This window comes from Eleutherodactylus coqui, chromosome 3 (genome assembly GCF_035609145.1).
Source record: "Eleutherodactylus coqui strain aEleCoq1 chromosome 3, aEleCoq1.hap1, whole genome shotgun sequence".
Classification (NCBI taxonomy): domain Eukaryota; kingdom Metazoa; phylum Chordata; class Amphibia; order Anura; family Eleutherodactylidae; genus Eleutherodactylus; species Eleutherodactylus coqui.
Genome location: NC_089839.1, coordinates 148,808,030 through 148,821,494, shown reverse-complemented (window position 1 = coordinate 148,821,494; position 13,465 = coordinate 148,808,030). Strand labels below are relative to the sequence as shown.

The 13,465-nt window shown below is 40.5% G+C and overlaps 2 protein-coding genes across 2 annotated transcripts in view; both read left to right on the top strand.

Moving 5' to 3' along the window:
* Positions 1-3,444, top strand: part of RAC2 (Rac family small GTPase 2) — a 93,627-nt gene extending 90,183 nt beyond the window's left edge. The window contains exon 7 of the mRNA XM_066594572.1: positions 3,117-3,444. The gene's annotated coding sequence lies outside the window, so the exon portion shown is untranslated. The remainder of the gene's footprint in view (positions 1-3,116) is intronic.
* A 7,899-nt stretch (positions 3,445-11,343) lies between these two features.
* Positions 11,344-12,671, top strand: SSTR3 (somatostatin receptor 3). The gene has a single exon (XM_066594571.1). It carries the CDS (start codon positions 11,427-11,429, stop codon positions 12,636-12,638), a length of 1,212 nt encoding a protein of 403 aa, XP_066450668.1. The 5' UTR covers positions 11,344-11,426; the 3' UTR covers positions 12,639-12,671.
* Positions 12,672-13,465: the final 794 nt, after the last annotated feature.

The following is a 13,465-nucleotide window of genomic DNA, read 5'->3' as shown; positions in this document are numbered from 1 at the left end:
ATTCCGTGTGGACGGCTTCCATTGAACTTAATGGAAGCCGACCGACGGCCCTTCCGCAATCATCACTGCAAAAAGGTCGCAGGATCCACATCATCGCCTAGTGACAGTGCTGCAAGATCTGTACTGCGCATGAGCACCAGCCAGAGCATCCGCAGTACAGATTAAGAAGATTCCTGACAAGTACGTGGGGTCACCGGCCGGGCACAGGATCGGATTCCACTGCGGGATCCCACACGCGGAATCTGACTCATTCGTGTGCAGGCGGCCTTATGCATGTTATTGAAATGGTGGATGGATATGTGGATATGAAACACTTAAAAAGTATCTTATGTCAGAGGAAATAAAATTGCAGAGATACCAATCCAAAGCGTCAAATATACAGTATGTTTCCTTTAGTGGCAAAATGGATTGACAACCTAAATAGACTTTGGATTGCCAATAGATCCCACCAAAATCAGTCATACTGTTCAGGAATCTAATGTCTACCATTACCATAATAGACTTACCTAAAGTATGCAAGTTATCATCACATCACGTGGGAATTTTGAGAATATTGCTTACAAGACACTGGATTTGGTTGACCCAACAGTTTATGCATAAAATGAGTTAAGAAAGCATTAACAGGAGGAAAGTGGAAAATGGAAGAAATGTCATGTTTTGCTATGATCTAAGATGATAAAGATATTTGTTCTGTTAAGACAAAGTGTATATTGTCTTTTATGTAAATAGAACTGATGTTATTCTCTTTCTTTGGACTGTTTCCAGTTGACACAGTCACTTGGTTCACTGGATTTTCTGGCCTAGTCCTGAACCAATTGGGGTTTCCACTGTACCTGGACTTTGCAGCATAGCTACTGGGGTCACAGTGGTCACACTTGAGTCAAGGACAAAGGCCCCCTTCACCAGTAGAGCAATGCTCCAGTGAGTGTTGTTTGGTTCCAACTCCCAAACCACAGGCTAGCAGGGCACACAGATTAAACTTCATGATGACCTATACTTCTGGTGGTCATAACCCAATTCCTCCCCCATCTCCTGCTCTTAGTACAGTATGTGCTCTAAGTGCTAAGGAGCAGGAGATGGGGGACGGGGAGGTGGGCTGTGTCCAGCAGCACGAGTGATCATGAAGTTTCATCTGATTGCACTGCTGAGAGAGGTTTGGGGGCAAGGGACTGTGGACTGGAGAAGTTGGGGGTCTTTATTACTGTGTGTCGGCATAGAGAGACGCTCAATTACTCTAGCAGCATGGAGGGAGACTCTATTGGGGGCATAGGAGGGGCACTAATTTTTTTCTGGGGTATGGATGGGGCTCTATTGCTCTCTTGAAAGGCATGGTGGGGGATGCTCTAATATTCTGATGGGGTACTGAAGGGGTATGAAGGGAAGAGGCAGGAAGAGGAGACTGTGCATATAAGAGTTACAGTAGAATGAAGTCTTCATGCAGAAGCGTATCTATAGGGGATGCAGTGGATGTTGTTGCACCCGGGCACATCATCCCTAGGGGGGCCTATAAGACCTCAGTTCTCCATATAGGAAGCCCAGTACAATATGAATAAAACATTATAGTTGGGGGGCCTGTTACAGATTTTGCATTCGGGCCCAGGATCTTCAAATTACGCCTCTGTCTTCATGCCGATCATGAAGAAAAGTAAAAGTGAAGGACTAGAATAAGAGAAGATGCCACCTGTGATCACTGTAGATTCGAGCCTATTGTGTTATAAAAGTCGTCTCATAGATATATTGTTTTCGATATATATAAAAAGAAATTTCTTGGGAGGAGGAGACAGCAAAACATATGTCTTGTGGCTTGTGCCTCTAGTCTTTAAGAGCCTAAGCTGCTAGTGGTGCATCAACGGGTCACTTAAAAGACCCAGCAATACAGCAGAATGTTCTAGGCAGATCACGGCCGGTGGCTGATCTTGTGCACCAAGACCCACGAGCTTTTAACTACACTTCCGCTTGCACTGAGGCTTCTTCTGCAATGAAAACCAAGAGCGATTTCCAAACACAATGAAGATAAATTACGACACAATACAGGATAATGCACAGCCGGGCAGAAGTATTCTTTGTCCTATAATGCAACCTCTAACATTTTGTGAGCTGTATTATAACATAGAGTAGATTTATGATTGTCATTGCTTTTATTCTTTGAACAATTTGCGCACAAATGCTATACTCCATAGTGATTGTTATTGACAGTACTCGCCATGGCAACGTTCTTGTATCGTACACAAATCAATGACATTTGAGTCCGATTTCTGTGGTGCCCATGAATTTGTAGCTGTATTATGCTGAAATCTCAGGGTTGGGTTGCATTGCAATAAAACTGCCACTTGCTGTCCAGATCACTCCGTCAGAGCAGAGTTTTCATTTTCTTCACTGAATTTAAAAAATTTATGGTGGACAATAATCATTCTTACGGGCACTTAGAGATGAGTTTTAGGGAGGTCAAAAAATATAACTGCTATTAATGACATAATATGGCATTTGAGAACTACCTGGATCCAATTCTAACATTTATAGCCATTGTAACATATCATGGAACTGCAAAACTAGTACTTTCCTTAAATAACATTTGCATTGAAATCATTCCATTTACAACTGGAGTGATTCAGTAATAAACCCGCAGACATCAGTCTAATGCAGGCATCATGTCAATGTGCTTCTGACGGAGCCTGTCACTGTGTGCTGATAGACATCCTTTACTGTCACAGCCTGTAGATGCTGCATTGTGCATCACATTCATGAGCTCTACAAGTGCAATGAAGTGAAGTTCAACCTTAAACATTAGACTAAATTTCCATTCTCTAATCTACTAACCAATATAGAAAAATAGCTTATTTTTATATTGGCAACTGCTACACAGTTATTTCCTAGAAACATTGTATCTGCAAGGCTTCTACTAATAATGTACTTTCCCTTATTATTCAGATACAGTATGCAAGCGCATGCATGGAAATACTAATGATTATGAATGCCAGGCACTGACATGATTTCTCCTTTGATATTAAGTTGGGTCTGGTATATCTTGTATCCTCTCAATGGTATATCTTGCATCCTCTTCATGCTCATTTTGCTTCAGACACGCTGTTTCTAATTGCCTTTCTTTTGTCTTGCAGAGGATTGCAGCAGAGGATTCCCCAGCTGGTCTCAGAAGACAATGACGTAGCCTTTACGCCAAACTGTCGTGTTTGCTTGTCCTTTCTATTGCCTATCAACCCCCTCCCCTTCCCCCAGACACTGATGTACTTCTAGCTTCTGTCCAACACATCGTTCGATATTATTAATTGCTTTTTTTCCACGATCGTTCTACTTGAGTCATTCCTAAATTTTACATCCCGTGTTTTAAGAACTGGAACAAATATGTCTTATTGGGTTTCCTGTACATGAGATGCTTTGATAAATTACTTTGAAGGGTGTAATAAAGTCATCTTATGTTGTTCTAAACAGGTTTTCTATTATTTCGCTTGCTGGACCATGTGATGAGTAGACAGTAATGTATGTGATGATATCTCTGCAGTCCACCCAGATGTCTGATGTGACTGTATAATGTGGCTGCATTGGTATGTGAATGTCAGTGCGCAAGGGTTAGCAGAGGAGAGGAAATGAATGGGGTACGATGGATGCATGCGGAAAAATGAATGAGGCAAAGAGGGGGAGATTGAGTGTAGGGAATGACGCAGTAAAGGGGGGGAGGTCACTGTATGGCTCTCATTAACCCATTGTTTGCCACTTAATGAGACACTCTAAAAGATATATAATGCTGTATGTTGAAAAAACAGCTAAAGGTTGTTCTTGCCCCCCCCCCCCCCCCCCCCCCCAGGCTCTTTGAAGAAATAGTCTGTTTGCTGCATGCACTCTGTTATAAAAGGCTTGCAAACATTTTGCCTAGAGGTTGAGGCAATAAATATAATGCAATGTACAGTATTGCTGAGCAAAGGGTTAATGCTTCTATGTATAGCTTTCTTCATTATTTCTCTCCAGTTTTTCGATTTCCATTTAAAATTCTTACTCTTTCTGTCCGTCCATCCCTCTCTCCCCTTATGTATTTATAGCTCTCTCTCTCCCTCACTCCCACTCACTCCCCCTCTCTCCACCTTCTCAGCCCCTGATTGGTTTGCAACCTGTGTGCCACTGACAAATTCTTGATACGGAGAGATAGAGACAGAGGGATAAAGGGAAACGGAACAGGTTAAAAGAAGGGGGAAAAGGAGTAGGAAATGGAACAAAGAAAAAGAGGCAACAGCACCTGAGATCTGCACTTGTACCTGAGACTGACCCATCAAGTCACTCCTAGCAGCACCTACATCTGCTCTACCTGTAGAGAATGGCTGCTGCTGAATAGTTCCATGCAGCTGAAAAGACCAGAGTGCTAGAACAGGTAGGTACCTACACTGGGGAGACATGATAGTCACCTGAGAAACACCTGAGAGTAATAGAACTAATCATGATATGGAGAACTCTATTCTTTCTGTATCTGCAGACATGATATATACTGTATATATGTACATGTGTATTGGACTATGATTATCATCTATCCCTTTTTCCACATTGCATCTGCACTGGAAAGTCAAGCACTAGCTATGACATATATCATATTGCTGTTTCCTTTTGCAACTTGTATCACTCTCATTGTGTTTCACAATACCTTGTGTCGCAACCTCTACTTAAATCATTTGGTTAAAACAGCAAGCTATGTGTTAATTGTCTTGCATGTATGTACTGTATCTGTGTTTATTGGGAACTTAATATCTACATGTCTTATATCTTCACATCCTAATTGTGGAATTGTGTAGAAAAGACTCTGTCAATACATCTGAAGCTTCGATGGTTCGTAATATCTGTGTATAGGCTTTTGTATGGATGATGAAGTTGTACGTGGAACTCTTTGTATTACTACTATATTCTTCTGGATTTCAATGGTTTGTTATGCTTTACTTTGTTCCTTTCATACATTGCTCAATGTGTCTGCGTCATCAAGTAACTCTTAGTCACTGTCCTTGATTTCTTTTTGACAGTATACAAATACAGTCTAATTGTGTCTTTTTACCCCTGCAACAGTGTTTATGTGTTTTTACCAATATACATATTTATTTGTTTAGAGTTTGCATGTCATTCTCATTGTCTCTCTCTATTCTGTATATATTAGATTAGGTCATCCAGAATCAAGTGTAGGAAAGTTAATACCAGTCAGGAAGTTGATTATCAGTGTCCGGTCACATAGTGGCCACAGACCATAGGGCACAGCAACACATGTGAATTTAGTGATAAAGATTAGAAAGGAACAAAATATATTTTAGCATTACTACACATGAATATTATGTATCATCCCTGCAAACCAGACTTTGCGGCAAAAACTCTAACAATTGTAAAGAAACTATAATCAATCACATTGGGATATAGAATTTTTTAAAGTGATACAGAATGATTGGCGTTCACTTGCTAATAATTTCAAAGTTGCTGAAGCGCACAACTCTCTGCATAGTTGTTGGCTATTAGTCGAAAGATGGCGATTACCTGTTCACATCAGATGATACATAATCAACCAGCGACTACTTTTAGCTGAGCTGAAATGAAGCCACTGGGGAACAAATTCTCACTTGTTACTTTGCTGGTGGTCATGTTCAAATGGAACAACTGTGGCTTGATTATTATCCGTTCAGTCGCATCCGACTTTCGGTCACTCTATGGATCAATGTTCTCCACGCATTTCTGTCTTTCACCGCTTCCTATAGTTCTGCGATTGCCATGTTCGTGGTGCCTTGATTGTCGCTTACATTTTCTCTATTATTTGGGCGACAGTTGTCCTGTGTAAATACACCCCTAGGGCTCATTCCCATGGCTGTATTTGCGCTGCATATTACGTGTCTATATTTTAAGCGTATATTACGCAGTGCTGAAGCCCCATTGATTTGCATTGGGACATTCAGACCTGTGTTTTTCACGCTCGTATTTATACACAAGACAAAAATCGCAGCATGTCCTATTTTGTCCTGCATTGCGGACCTAAATAGGCCATTAAATTCGATGGGAGAAAGTAAATACTCATGAATTAAAAGGGATTCTTGTGGTTTATTTTGCGTCTGTGAAAAATACAATGTACACGTGCAACAGAAAAGACCGAGTTTCAACTGCATATTTCACGGACAGAAACTAGGTACACCCGTGTAAATGAGCCCTTGTGCTGAGTTTAAAATAGTGTTTTTTCAGCAGATCCTGTTTTTACAAAGAATACAGAACTGTACAAAATGGAATACCTTTCCTTTTTTTTCAGTCTTCCATTGACTACAATATTCTTACAGAAGGGATCTGTTTTTGTTCCGTTTTTTTAACTACAAACAAAAGCGCAGCAGTTGGCACTTTTGTTCCAGTATAACAAACGCAATGGAGATAAAAAAGTTGAGAAATGGATTGAAAATGAAGGTCTTCAGTTTTGATGCATTTCAGTGGGCAGGAAAGCTAAAACGTTTTCCATCCATATTGCTGCTACTATGACGGAACAGCTGGACAGAAATCAAAAACGCCGCAGCAAAACGTTCCTTATGGTTATTCTAAAAGGCAAAAACTCTTACTTAGACCCAGTTGCGCTCAGATATGGTAGATCCTCTCTCCCTTTAGATTAAAGTAAGGAAGAATTGGATTACACTACAAAGGAATATTTTCATGAAAATACTGGGGATTTTTCCCCTATTCCCTGTAGCGTAATCTGTTCCCCTTTTAAGGATTCTTTCCATAAGACAAGGAAAAATGGCCCCATCTCATAAGGTGTTTTTGGCTTTTTTCTGGATCAAGTTTGTCAATCTCTTTTTGCAGCTTGACAAACAATGTTAATATGTTTTGTTCTAAATAAATATATGGGAGAGCGGATTTCCCAAATGTGTTGTACGGGGGCCTAATTGTGAAAATCAGTGCTGAAAATACATTCCTCAAAATTGATTTGCGAACAGTTGGCAGCCATGTCCTCTGTAATAGCTATTGCTTCAGAACACTACTCGTTCTTTTTAATTATTTACCAGTGAAATTCACAAAGCCTTGATTAAGTTACTAACATCATTTCTATAGCAACCAACATAACCCAAGAGGAAAGCCATATTTGAGGTGTCAAAGTTTGGCCCATTGAGCTGTCAAGTATCATTTAGTGGATGGGCAGCTTATTTTGTGTTAACTTTTTCATGAAATCTTATGTAGTAAAATAGTATGTAAGACCAAAAAAAGACACATGTCCACCAGATCAGCCTTTTATCCCCCAATGTTGATCCAGAAGAAGGCAAGCAATACTCCAATGAAGTAGAAACCAATTTTCCCCATTTAAGGGGGAAAAAAAATTCTTTCCTGACTCCAAGTTGTTAACTTACAAACTTTCTTTCTGTCCATGTCACAGATGACTTCATATGTTCAATTCACAGACAATTGTACTCTCAACTAAAATTTTAGTTTTGGTTGTAATATGAAATATGAGATGATGAGATTGACACACTTGCAGTCCCCAGAATGCCATCTCCAGTTGTGTTTCTGCATGTATATCTTGTACTAATGATAATGTAGTACTGAACGTCTGATGACATCAAACCAACGTGGGACACTTAGACACGTCGCCCGGTCTTGCATGGGCATCCAGACAAATTCTCAAATTGACATGGCAACCAATCACCTGAAACACTTCAATGGTATCCATTTGTAATATCTGTTGCAATCAAAGACCCAGCAATTCCATGGCCGAAACCAGAGCTTGGCTGAGGACTTATGGCACTAATGTAGTGACCAACCCCAGAGTCTTGACTAGCAATTCCATAGAGATCAGCAACAGGGCCTGGGAATCCACTAGGTCAAGCTGGGATGGTACTTGCTGAAATATAAACACCAAGTAAGCAAGACTGTCTATGGTTTCATTGATTTTCTTGCTAAAAGCTAAGCATCAATAAGATTCACTATGGTCACAATATGGAGAAAGTAAAACATAGTTATATTTGGTATGGTATAATTTCATCGGTACCACTGTAACTTGAAAGAAGAACTTTCGCTTTTGTTACTGATGTGTTGTAAAGATATGCCAAAACAACACTGCAGAGAGTCCATAAGCTAGGATCCTCTCCTACCCCTACAATACAGCACCACTGATATCAGTAGCACTTTTGATTAAGATCTCCGGAGGAGATTCTTAAGTTATGGAAATCTCTGACAAGCACAAAAAGGATGTAATTGCTTTACTAAATGTTTCAGGGTCTTTGATCTAAAAATATGGGCTCTAGTTAACAGAGCGCCAACAGCGTTATCTTTCTGGTATTTCTGAGAGACGTCATATAAAGAGCAAAGGATATAATAGTAATATTATTAGTAAGATAGAATAGTAATATGACACCAAAAACATTTCTGTAAATCAAAGAGGACCTGCCACCTTTCCTGAAATATGTGTTTTAGTAAACACTAATTAAGATACATCTGGAAATAACTCACTTTGCTTAAAGGAGCCTTCAGGTTGTAAAGCAAATTTTCAAAAATTCCAGATATGAAAGGTGTTTGCGCCATGTTTATGCACAGCTGGTTATGGATGTAAATCGGGCAGCCTTACCTCCTTAGGGCTCGGTCACACAACCGTTTTTTGGTCCGATCTGCAGACGCGCTTGCTGTCATTCAATAGCTGAGAGCTGCCTCTAATTGGTCCCTGCGCTCAGCCATTCAGAGGCAGCACTCACTCACCCATTCATGAATTCATGAATGGGTGAGTGAGAGCTGTCTCTGATTGGTGAGGGCTGTGACCAATCAGAGGCAGCCCATTCAGCAGGCGGGGCCCATCCCCACCTGCTGAATACTACACAGAGCAGTTCAGGAGAACTGCCGGCCGGACGCGGCTGAACTCCGGCTGCTGGAAAAAGGTGAGTATACTTTTTTTTTTACACATTTTCAGGATTTTTTTAGGGAAGGGCTTATATTTTAAGCCCTTCCCCGAAAATTCATCCAGCGCTTGTCGGCAGCCCATTGCTTTCAATGGAGCCGGCTGTATTGCCGGCTCCATTGAATTCAATGGGCGAACATCGTTCTCCTCTTCCACAGCTGTGCTACAGCTGTGGCAGAAGAGAGCGGGCAGCGCTCCTTTGATTGGGGCCCTTTCGCTGAAAATGCTGCTAGGTGCAGCTTTTTCAGTGAATCGTCGGCCCTGGTCACATGATTTGCGGATGCGCATCCGTTATGCGATCCGCAAATCGCGGGAAAAAACGCCCATGTGACCGAGGCCTTACCCTGTCCTCCGCTTCTGCTATTTCCCTGCATCACTATTTTTCAAGATGGCTGTTGCATCCCTGCTGATATGAAGCTTAAAACTACATTTTGTACGATTCCCCACTTTATAGTTTTTTTCGTGCACTTCCCTGCTAAGCGCTGCCCTGCTATTGGTCAGCAATCCGATTTGGAGAGCTGAATAAAGAAAAGTCGTCCCTGATCATTCCTACTGACTAAGCCTGATCCATAGTGCTGGAATGCCTATAGGTCGTATGCAGGGCAGCCTGTGAATAATCGTTTCTGAAGTGCCAGGAGAAGGTGATGGATCATAGAGCTATAGACACAAAAGCCAAAGCAAAACCACATTGTAAACTTTAACAACATTTGACTATTATCATTCATTTAAAAACAATTTTGCGTGACCGGAATACACCTTTAAATATTGCCTTGTAGACATGTAATCAAAAGCAAAAGGATTTGTACTGTACAGTACAACAATTCTGGGCCATATTTTGCATTGTCTCAACCCTCTGTTATTCCTCTTAGATATTCATGAATGAATTTACAACTGGGTGTTACCATTAACCAAATAAAAGAGGTGTGTCCTTACATAGCCTGATACTGGCAACAGTGATTGGACAATTTAAGGACACCCCCAACTGGTACAAGGCAGACGTCTAAGAGCTTAAACAGACGACCCTGTTTTTGGAATGTTTTTCGGGCGTGAAACATCACACCTGCAAATGAAGAAGCTAAGCCATTGATTTCAATGGTTTCCTTTTCATGAGCATAATTCTCGTGTGATATTCCAACTGGCAAGAAAAGATAGGACTTGCCCTATTTTTCTAACATTTTAATTTTGCACGCGCAATAGTGCGAAGTTTGAACGGTGAAAAATAAGAAAGACTTTTGACTGGTTCATGCGCAAATACGCTCTGTAGCGGTGAGCGTATTTATGCATGATCTCATCTGTCAAAGCCCTAGAGGTGCTTTAACATCTAACGAATTATCACTCACACGAGCGAACAATGTCAGAGTTCGCTCATTCACTTGTGCAGCCTGTTTGTAATGGCAGAGAAATTATTTGCTCATTCACTGCCCAAATCATTTAGTCATTCTTATTCACTGTACCAGTGAATGATAACAAATGAATGATTGGTATTTAAACCTAACGATTAGCGAACGAGCCAACAATTATTTTCATGCTTGTATGAAATGAATGATAAGCAAATTATCGGTCATCTAGGCCATATTTACACTATGATCATTCATTTTCACTCCATGAAACGACTTTTTTAACGAATTGGTCCATGTAAAAAAGCCTTAAGTAAAGATGCTCCCAAATAGTAATTTCATATGGAATACAATTATTTACTAAAACCATTAATTCAGGAAGGAGGGGTAACAAGTTTAAACACTAGAACACCTTTATTAGTTTGTCACTTTTTTCACATTCTACCTGGAAAAAAATGTAGATTTCGTATTTCTGTGTGACCAACAGCATCAGAATCAGCCAGACTTCTACAGGGCCAACTAAACTTGGTGAGGGCACAGCGATCTAGGTCAACATGGTCTCTGCTAGGTAAACCAAAGATTTGACCTTGATCATATGTGTGAAATGTGAACACCAATATGGAATGTGGGACTATATTTTACCAGATGATACATTTTATTGGTGTATTTATTTAGTTACTATAAAAAAATAAATAATTGTATCTGTTTTGTTCTTTTTCTTAGAGCCTAGATCTCCCAGTTAAAGACTTTGGGATAGCTACTGAAATATGACCTGAATGAAGAGGTGTGTTCACTTGGTACCAAAATATAACACGGGATGACCTTCAAAGAAGCAATCCTTAATACATTAATTGCATCAGGTAGTTTGCTAAAAATCCAACCATAAAGGGAACAAATGTCACCAAATGCATCTTTAACTAGAAGATACTACTTTATCCACCCAATAAAACATAACACATAATCCCAACCAAAGAGCCAAATACTTCACCATATACTGAACAAAGGTACATCTGAAAAAAAAACAACTACCAGAAGCTTTTTTTAATTTCAAGATATTTTTTCTCAAAATAATCCTTTTTCTATTACAAAAATGTGAACCTCCAGCTGACATCACCCTACATTTGTGCAAATATGCTAAAGTGCCCATAAGGTGTTGAGAAGATCACTTCAAAGAAACCTATTCTGACCTCTTTGCAAAGATGACGCCAACTTCTCCTACAAGCCTCTTTTCAAATTATTACGGCGATATTAACACAACACTGTATGCCAATATCTCTTCTACATCAAATGCGGCTGCTCCAGGACTACTTATTCCTTTAGTCTACTTAGTTGTATGTGCTGTAGGGTTGTGGGGTAACACCTTAGTGATCTATCTGGCATGGAGGAGTCCTGCCGGACAGAATTCAGTCACGGCTCTTTATATTTTAAATTTGGCGTTAGCTGATGATCTTTTTATGTTGGGCTTACCTTTTCTAGCCGCTCAAAGTGCCCTGTCTTACTGGCCCTTTGGCTCACCTGTTTGTACGATAGTAATGACTCTGGATGCTGTAAACCAGTTTACAAGCATTTTCTGCTTAACAGTTCTCAGCATGGACAGATACTTAGCTGTTGTTCGTCCTATACAGACAGTAAAGTGGAGAAGACCCAAAGTAGCAAAAAGTGTCAATGTCACAGTGTGGATTCTCTCATTTTTGGTTGTGCTCCCAGTAGTTTTCTTTGCTGGAGTTCCAAAGGAATCTGGTATGTGTCATATTGCTTGGCCTGAGCCACAACAAGCATGGAGGACTGGTTTTATTTTGTATACTACTGCACTTGGATTTTTCTGTCCATTGCTTGTTATCTGCATCTGCCACATACTAATTGTGGCCCAGCTAAGATCATCTGGCAATCGTGTTAGAGTGGCTCCAGCTCGACGACAGGGACCAGAACGTAAAGTTACCAAGATGGTTGCCCTTGCAGTGACTGCCTTCATACTATGTTGGCTACCATTTTACGCTTTAAACATAATCAATCTCCTGTGGCCTCTGCCAGCAGGTCCAAGACTGTATGGACTTTACTCTTTTGTTGTAGCTCTTTCATATGCTAACAGCTGCCTGAATCCTATTATTTATGCTCTGCTTGCTCGTCCATTCCAGCGTGGCTTACGACGTGTCCTCTGCAGGACCACTGTGAGGGTAGCAGATGGAGTTTTGAATGGAGGAAATAACACAGCACAAGGGGAGCTGAGTAGAGTAAGTGGCATTTCTGAAGAAAGGAAAAGTCCAAAAGTGGTTGGAGTGGTTGAGAATGGGCAGATAGATGGAAGTGAAGAACCACTACAGCAAGATGTTGGATCTTCTTCACAAAATGCTCTGCCGGAGGAGCTAGGCGTTTCTGAAAAGGAAAACATGTTAGGTATCAGCTATTTGTGAAAATCTACTCTGCACAATCAATATTTCTCAGAAACTGAAGTGGAAATGGCAAGTTCTATAGCCTTCAAATACAGCATGACTTACCATACCAGATGCAATCACTTTCGACTTTGTCTATTTTGGAGAAGTTAATTTTAAATCACACCTTCAAAAGGAACATTTAGAGTTATAAATCTGTAATTGTATCAGCACAAGTTGGAAAATTCAATTTGGGATTAATTTCCAAAGTTTATTTTTAAATTCCAGACGGCTTGAAATATAATCCTTTTTTTCTTCTTCTTAAGCACTTGACAGAACATTCAAGTACTTGAACGGAGGGATGAAAAGGACTGGGAAGTCTACAAAATGAGATTAAGCTTTCAAATTTCTTATGTCAAATAAAATCTATAGCTGGACTCTATAGAGTCTTAAGGTACCTTTACACAGTTCGACCATCCCAGTGACTGCTGCTTCTTGCTGACAGAATGGAGGCCGAGTGGGCCAGGGAGCATATCTGGCCACTTGTCCGTCCAACTCCATTTAGTGCAGACGGGCATTCGCTTAATGATAGAGCGATTCCTGTTTACTTTGAGCGAGATGTCACTCAGTAGACGTTCCATTTCAGTGAGCTGAAACAGAACGACTAGCAACTACAAAGTGCTTAGCGCCCTGTTGAGGGCCACATGTCCACAGGCTAACAGTTGCCCGTAATCGCTCATTTGAGTGATTAGTCAGGTGACTATTGGCCCATGTAAAGGTACCTTTAGATTGTTACCTCTGCGGGCTGGAGTTGTAAAAAGCCAAAGAACTTTTACATATAATGATCTACTATTATATTATTCTTATCT

Coding starts and splice junctions, on each gene's coding strand:
- SSTR3 (XM_066594571.1), top strand. CDS start 11,427: ATGACGCCAACTTCTCCTACAAGCCTCTTTTCAAATTATTACGGCGAT.